Raw genomic sequence first — 7,991 nt, 5'->3', positions numbered from 1 at the left:
GCCCTCCGTGAGAGAGAGAGGGGACCGTCTGCTTTCATGTGCCGCCCCGCCGCTGTGTCAGAGAAACAGATCCCACAGCAGCACGCGCACACTCAGCACTTTTGCTCCTCATTGCCCAGTCGCCTAGAGCAGCTGGCCATATTTCTCTGTCTCTTGACCAAGCGCTTGGTCGCTGTGCTTATGGAATGCCTCTCCTGTGTACGTCTATTGGGAGAAAGACGTTGAATGTGGGAAACTGAGTGAAATGAGAGCTGTTGTTTAACTGACTGCCATTGGCAGCGGGTACACAGGGTTAAGTGATGTTGCGCTGTTTGTTTGAGGAGGGAGGGAGGGAGGGAGCGGGGCTGCTCCCGATAGTGTAATCTGCTCTTCAAAGTGATGTTGTCTGTGTGTATCTAATGTGTTGTCTCTGATGATTTGAATGGGGCATAATGGTCTGCTTACATTTCACTGTAGCCTGACGGGAGAAGAAATTAGCTGTTGCCAAGGGCGTCGGACAGCTATGAACATCAAGGATTCTCAACTGGAAAATGTAACCCCTGGTTTGAGGAGTTGCAAGCATTTTTCAGACTGCATAAAATAAGTTTTAATTCTGGATGTGTACACAAAGCGTTTTGTCTCTTAAATGTATGTCGTGTGACTTGGGCTGGGTAGTGCTGGAACGGCAAATTAGACGGCCTTCCTAAACAGAGCCAACAACACATGCCCATTACATGTAGACGGAACTGGAAGATTTGCGGTGTGCCTGTGATTGAACTATAAACGTTTAATCAACCAGGGCCCCCGTAGGATTGTTTGTGTTTGGTTTCATGCATTATGAGTGGACTGGGTGAGATTAATGAGAGTGCTTAAAAATTAGAAGCACTAACAAGATCCATCAACTAACCATAAAGCAAGCTTAAAAAAAAGAAACGGTAAACATGCTCCAAAAAGTTCCAAATCTTGAGAAACAGCCTCTGACCGCTTGAAACTCACCAAAAGATAATTACACTTAAATTGCATTCATTCCCCTATTATGCTCTTTCTGAAAGCCTATTTGCTGGGCTCTAGGGCAAGCGTCTTAGGACATATAGTGCATTTAAATAAACACAGAGGCCTTACGGTTTACATTACACTCCATTATCCTAAGTTTTCTCCAAACAGAGTAATTGTTTTGATATACTTAGTGGTATTCCTATTTTCAAATCCTTAAATTGAAATGAGGTCTGATTTTGTTTACAATTTCGGCTCCCTCCTCCCTGTTTTCTTGCCCAGAGCCTTTGTTTAATTTGACCGTCTGTGGCAGCAGAGGAAACAGTGGAAAAACAAATCCGGTCAAAAAGAAATGAGTCCCAAGTGACTTAGCTCCTCAGGACCTATGGAAAGTGGATGCAATCAGGGCAATTTATTTCAATTAGCCATCAGTAACATGCCATCCTTCTTTGTGCTGTTGTTCCAGTGAATGCTGCTGTTATTCGATGTTCAGTGTTGAACTGTTGAATGCTCTAGTGAGTTATAAGCACAGAAGTTCTAGGTTTAGTTTCATCTCTCTCTCTCTCTCTCTATCTTATTCATTCACTCAGTCAGTCACAGAGAGAAAGAGAGAGAGAGAGAGAGATTACAGTAATGCATGCTCATCTATTAGCATATGGTCTAGCACTGTGAGTTAAGAATGAACAGCCAAACCACGTTTATGGTGCTTGGCTAAGGAAGTAAATGTCTACTTGTCTTGCAGTCTTTCAATTGGATATGTCTCTCAAAGCATGCATCTTTAATAATCCAACAAGTAGCTTAGCTGTCTGTTCTCTCTGATGATTGTGGTTATGAAAACAAATGTGCTTCACAGTTTATTTAGTTTTTGTGTTTAGGATTCCCAGTTGATATGCAGCTATTTGGAGCTAATATGACATTTTTGACATTGCCAAATTTTTAGACCCCAGTAGAGCTTGAGTAAGACAGATGCTTTCTGGAGGAATTGTGTAATTCAGTGAAACACAAGATGAAGGAAGGTGCCTGCATGATAACCAACGTGAAATGCTCTTGAACGCTGCTCTCTTTATGATGTTTTTTGCCCAGAAAGGTTACTTTATTAGTGATTTTGTTTTTGACGGAAAATAGGCGTGGTTGTTGACTGGCCACTGTATAAATATTCTACCTGTAGCACTAGAAATTGAACATCTCCCCTGTGTGTATTTGAAATCACTGGCATTGCTGCTGGATACTTGTGATGTTAAGATGAGTTTGTCAATATTGTGTTCATATATTATATTAGTCTATTTGTTTATGTTTATCATAATTAACTATAATATCATTATAATATCATATCATATTTTGTGACGCTAACTTAATGGATGTAGTATTGTGAAATGTTTCAGAAGGACTGAAACGTTGGGACAACCCACCTTTAAATGTTCACATATGTTCATAGTACAACTAAATCACACACCACACTACACTGAACAATCTGAACTGTGCACTTAGCTCGAAGTGAAAGAAATGTAATTTTCCCCTTTTGCCTCAAACCCTATGGCGGTCCTTCAAGATTTATTGGGAAAAGATTGTAGGCTCTGTTGACATTCTAATATTGCACTCAGTGGCAAAGGCTTCTCTTCCTGAACCCAAGGTCACTCTTCCTGAACCCAAGGTCACTGTCATTCCTTCCTTGGTTGTTACTGCCTGAGTCACTCAAGAGGGATAGGTAATTGTTGGGCAGGTAACTCATTTTGGTCTCTCATTTATCAAAGGCACAATCTGAATCTCTATCCCCACTCTCTAATTTATTTTTCCACTTCTCTTGATTATTGCCTCTTAGTCCTTTAGGAAATGGTGTTTTGCAAAAGGCTGTGACTTCAGGACCAGGTGCAAAAAATATAGTGCTGTTGCTGCCTAATCAAACGTTGGCAAAATAGTACAATCTGTTATTTCCAACTGTGCTGGCAAAATATGTTTGATATCTTACCAGCAGTAGGTGCAACACCAATGTTATTTTACTGGGAGAATGGTTGCCTAGTAATTAGTATTAGTATTGTCTGAGGCATTCTTGGGGTTTGATTGACCCACTTCTGGGATGGCAGACAGAGTTCAAGACGGTCTTCTTGTCTGTCTTCAAGACAGTCTAGAGGTTCAATTTAGTGAAAATCAAGAGGCTCAGTAGGCTGTCAGGTCAGCTTCTTTCTTTTGAAGCTACTGTGTATTCTCTGCATCTTCAAAAATGCACCTTTTATGATTTGAAAAAAAAAAAATCTAAACAGAAATATAAACAGCATTATAACAATGTAATCCTGAGGCTGTTACTGCCTGTGAAATGCTATTTAAAAGCGCAACCACTATAGGAATGCAGGTATCTTTCCATGACCAACAAGGCCATGTCTAATAAACTTTGTTTTCATACCTTAATTACATTTTTAGCTAATTATCTCCTCGCATCAAGTTAATTAAATGCCAATAAAAGTTTATTTGTCCACCCCCTCAGAGGTTTCTTCTGATTTTTAACCCCACTCCTGCCCACAAATCACTGCCTTTGCTGTGGGAAACCATGAAAGGGAGTGAAAAATCTGCTCCTTAATTGATTTGCAAGCATTTACACGAAAAGTCAAGCTGTGAACACAGTGATTCATAAAGCTTAATGAACCCATAAGCTGGGCCCCTCGACACGACTCTAAACCTGTCAAGATCACAGAGCAGGCTGCACTGCCAGACCTGTAATAAGAGACCAGCAGGATAGACAGCATGGAGGCTTTTAAGTGTTACTTTTAACTGAGGTGATTGAGCCTACTGGGCTTGTGTTGCCAGTGGCTGCCTTCTGGTGGAATCGGATTGTTGACGGCATGCTATGACACTGTTGTGTGAGTGGAAAAGGGGAGCTTCGCCGAAGTTTAGTACATGCCAAAGGGGAGCTTCGCCGAAGTTTAGTACATGCCAGAGCTGGTCTTCCTTCCAGAACAGTTGTCTTTCTGCATATGGCAAAATCTGACAGTTGTCTTTCTGCATATGGCAAAATCTGATAATGGTATGCCCTGGAATAGATTTTTCAGTATACTGCAAGAATATGAAGGCTGATTTGTCTGTTTTTTTGTTTGTTTGTTCTATGTGAGCACACAATTGCAGCAATAAACTCCAAAACGTTCAATCCAACCTAAATCTGTAACTAATAATAATAACTGCTCAAATCTGACAAGTGATACACCTTCACATACGCAATGTCACTGAGCGTGAACTGTACAAGATCACGTGACCATGGAGCAGAAGTTTTGTTGAAATGATAGGCTCGTGCTAATCAGACTGGGCGCCATGCACCTCAGGAAGGTAGCAATTTTCCGTCATTACCGTTAAATCCCGCTTAAAAGAACCGGATTCCTAAGGCCTAATTACAAGGTGTTAATAATAACAATATAATGACAGTAATTTTCATGCTAGCCCAAAACCTTAATCCAACCCCAAGTGCCTCTCAAAGCTCTCTAGGAGAACAGGATGGGCCTGTTCAGGTAGATCCGGTTTCTTCTGTATGACTAATCAATACAGTGTTTTTCTCACGTTCGTAAAATGATTTCTTAATTTCAATTGTGTTGAATTGATCCTTGTTACTTACCCAAGAAAGAGGAGTAGGCTATTTTAAGATTAGCCTATTCATCTATGCTCTTGATACCTTGCCGCTGCGCAAAACGCGCAGACACCGACTGCAATTTAAATTCCAATCCAAAATCTGTTTTTTTTTTATTATTATTATTCTGACAGAAAACAACATCCAGAACCAGACTTGAGAATGTCTTTCGAGAGTCTGATGTGACTCTATTTTGATCAAATCATTCAGCAAATTTATTGAAGACAAACTTTTCAATTGATGTTAGAAACATTCTCCTCTTCAGGCAATTAGCTGCAAATTACCCGCCTTGGTGTTTACATGGGACAAGTACTCGAGGGCATCCACCGCCCCATCCCGCCTCACCCTTGTCCTCAGACTCAAAGCCAATGAGACGGCCTCCTCCTCAACTATTTTTGGCTGAGCAGCGATTGGCTGAAAGTTTGTATAGATCAAAACGATTTCCCATGTTAGAGTTCCAGTTCGGAGAGAGGGGCAGTTGCCTTCAGATAAGTTAAACCTACGTGCCTTTTTGTTTTCAAGTTCAATGTTCGGAAGATAGGCTAATAGCCATTGCAAATTTGTGTGCCTAGTTTGAAGAAAACATTCAAGGAGACATGGATACCGGCGACTTAAGAGAGACATGTTCCTCAGATGAAGAAGGCATCTTCTCCTCACTGGCATCCCCAAAGGACCAGAAAACATCCGTGTCAAGCTTACCTTTTAGCGTGGAAACTTTGATGTCGGATAGAGGAACGCGGAGCTACCTGGCACAACAAAATAAGGGAATGTCGTGTTTAACGAGAAGGGACAATCCATTCACAATTTTTAGAGACACGGTGGGTTCTGAAGACTTAACCAAGCATTTCATTCCGTCTTCGCCCGTGAAGTCCGAAACATCAGACCACGACGATGCCCCGTCTTGGGCCGCGCGATCCAGATTATCATCACCTCCTAGTAAGTGACTTATAACTTTCGTTTATCTTTTTACAATTGTGAGCACTTACTTCCATTTTCACATTGCACTGTGATAAAACAGCTGAGTAGGAAAGTCATTTACGTCAACATGTTTTGTTCACATAAGATGTGTGATTGTGTGAATATATAATTTGATCCTAGTCGTATTTAAGGTCATACTGTAATCATTGTATATATAGTAGGCCTATTATGAATAGTCTATCCATTATTCTTTAAAAACAGAAAAAATATAAAGCTTTTAACATCAAATACATTCAAAATTATACTTGCTAGATGAAATACAGCTTTTGAAACCAGACACATATAGAGAGTTTATTGAAAAACAAATGCATATGATAGCAAAAGAGCTGAAAATGTGTAATCTTACAAACACTCCAGATATGTGACTTTATTAAATGTTCTGTCACAGGACAGCTGAGCCCTGCCACTTGCTCGCTGCGAAAGCACAAGACGAACCGCAAGCCACGCACCCCCTTCACCACCTCCCAGCTGCTGGCTCTGGAGAGGAAGTTCCGTCAGAAGCAGTACCTGTCCATCGCCGAGCGGGCCGAGTTCTCCAGCTCACTCAGCCTGACTGAGACCCAGGTGAAGATCTGGTTCCAGAACCGGCGGGCCAAGGCCAAAAGACTGCAGGAGGCCGAGCTGGAGAAGCTCAAGATGGCCTCCAAGCCCGTGCTGCACCCGAGCCTGACTCTGCCGTTCCCCCTCGCGTCCCAGTTCCAGGTGTCCGGCTCCCTCTACGGACAGACTTACCCTTTCCGCCGACACATGCTTCCCTTGCCCCCCATGGGGCTCTATGGAAGCCCGATGGGATACAGTGTCTATCATCTGTCCTGAGTTACCCCGACTCCCCAGCACCTCGAGAGATGCTTTCATGATAGTCAGCAGAGAGTTAATCACTACACCCTTCTCAATAAGCTGTTTGCAGATTGACCGCATGTATGCAACAACAATGCACCTTACAGTGACAGCCTACACAACAAACACCAGAAGGACTGTGATAATTAGTCCTGCTTTCAAGTACTTATAGTGTATATTTTTGTTTAGTCTGGCTATGTTCCGATTCAATACCCATTCAACCAGATGACTGCTGTGTGGATGTAGATTTATGTGTTTCAGGAAAAAAAAGACAAGTAGTTTGATGTTGTCACTGAGCAGTGCTTTAGAAATTGATTTATTTTTCACCTAAAGTATTTTTCACCTAAAAAAATCCAAAGATTTATGGGTATGAAAAAGAACGCTCTCATCATTGTGAGAGAGTATACAATGTTGGAAATGTGTTTCAGCTCTTATTGCAAGATTGCACTCTAGACATGCTGATGCCAGTATAAAACAATTGGAAAAGTGGAATGGATTTTTTTTATGTCCTTTGAAAGGGCTTTGTTAGAGTTTTATTTCTTTTTTATGTTGAATATATGCTCTTATCCTTTCACAGTACTATTAAACATATTTATATAGAGGAGTTGTACTATAAGATTAATGCTATATTGAGTTTATATTAAATTTATGTAAATAAATGATCAACCATGTCCTGATTTATTAAATGTTCTCCAGAGGTTCTCCAGCATTAAATGTTCTCTTCACTTGCATTCAATTTAGATCTCTTGATAATGTGGTTCTTTGTCTCAGTGCTAAAGCCCAAAAGCAAGATTAACAGTACAGTTATATTAAAAAATAAAATATATTTTGACACCATGATTAAACAGGCTTGAGAAGTCTGCAGATTACTGTATGTTTGCCAGACACAATGAATGGCCTCATTGAGCTGTAGATGTGGAGATTCAATGAACAAAATTAAATGCAATGCAGTGCAGCAATGCATCAGGACCATCTTTAAAACACTGGTATGGAATTTTGACACCTTCAACAGCTGGTTTGGCACAAATAAAAGCTGGTGTCTTTTGGAAATATAGTATTGGTTACGACTTTCTTCCATAATCGGGGTGGTCCTCCCCAGACTACCAATGCATAGCTCTGGGGGCAACAAGTGTGTTGTTGGCTTGTACTTAATTTGACCATGCACCAAAACTGAATTTTAAGATGATACCAGAACTAGTTGCCTATAAAAATACTATATATACCTCAGCAAGTGGCAAATTGTTGCCTGCTATTGAAACAGTTGCATAGGCTACTGGTACAACAAGTTTGTGTTAGTGAGTGCATTACACAAAGAAGCAAATGTGTCGGCCGTGTAGGCTACTTGTGTTGATTCAAATGCCTTCACTGGGCATGCTTTGCTTGGTTTGATAAGGTGTGATATTTAAGTAAGCCGACCAAAAAAGGGAGCGTTTAAGGTAGGAAATCGACTCGCTTGTCGTGCAAGGGCCTTTTTAATTCTTTTTAAATTGAGCCAGCTAGAAAGCGGGCCTCGAGCAGTCAAGCAGCTAATCTTTGTAAATGTTCAGTTTGACCCGGGCAGCTTTTCTTCTCATGCCGGTGGTCTTTGGAGAAATTA

At 41.0% G+C, this 7,991-nt stretch overlaps 1 protein-coding gene across 1 annotated transcript; it reads left to right on the top strand.

Moving 5' to 3' along the window:
- The first annotated feature begins 5,017 nt into the window (after positions 1-5,017).
- On the top strand, positions 5,018-7,015 carry msx2a (muscle segment homeobox 2a). Its single transcript, XM_048231776.1, has 2 exons — positions 5,018-5,515; positions 5,946-7,015. The coding sequence occupies exons 1-2, from the start codon at positions 5,176-5,178 to the stop codon at positions 6,371-6,373; spliced, it is 768 nt and encodes a 255-aa protein (XP_048087733.1). The 5' UTR covers positions 5,018-5,175; the 3' UTR covers positions 6,374-7,015.
- Positions 7,016-7,991: the final 976 nt, after the last annotated feature.

Source organism: Alosa alosa, chromosome 21 (assembly GCF_017589495.1).
Source record: "Alosa alosa isolate M-15738 ecotype Scorff River chromosome 21, AALO_Geno_1.1, whole genome shotgun sequence".
NCBI lineage: Eukaryota > Metazoa > Chordata > Actinopteri > Clupeiformes > Clupeidae > Alosa > Alosa alosa.
Note: the sequence above shows the minus strand (reverse complement) of the source record. Positions and strands in the feature narration are given on the sequence as shown.

Excerpts from the sequence above, each read along its gene's own strand:
- msx2a (XM_048231776.1), top strand. The coding sequence starts at position 5,176 with ATGGATACCGGCGACTTAAGAGAGACATGTTCCTCAGATGAAGAAGGC. Across the intron at positions 5,516-5,945 it reads CAGATTATCATCACCTCCTA|GACAGCTGAGCCCTGCCACT; the intron begins GTAAGTGACTTA and ends GTTCTGTCACAG.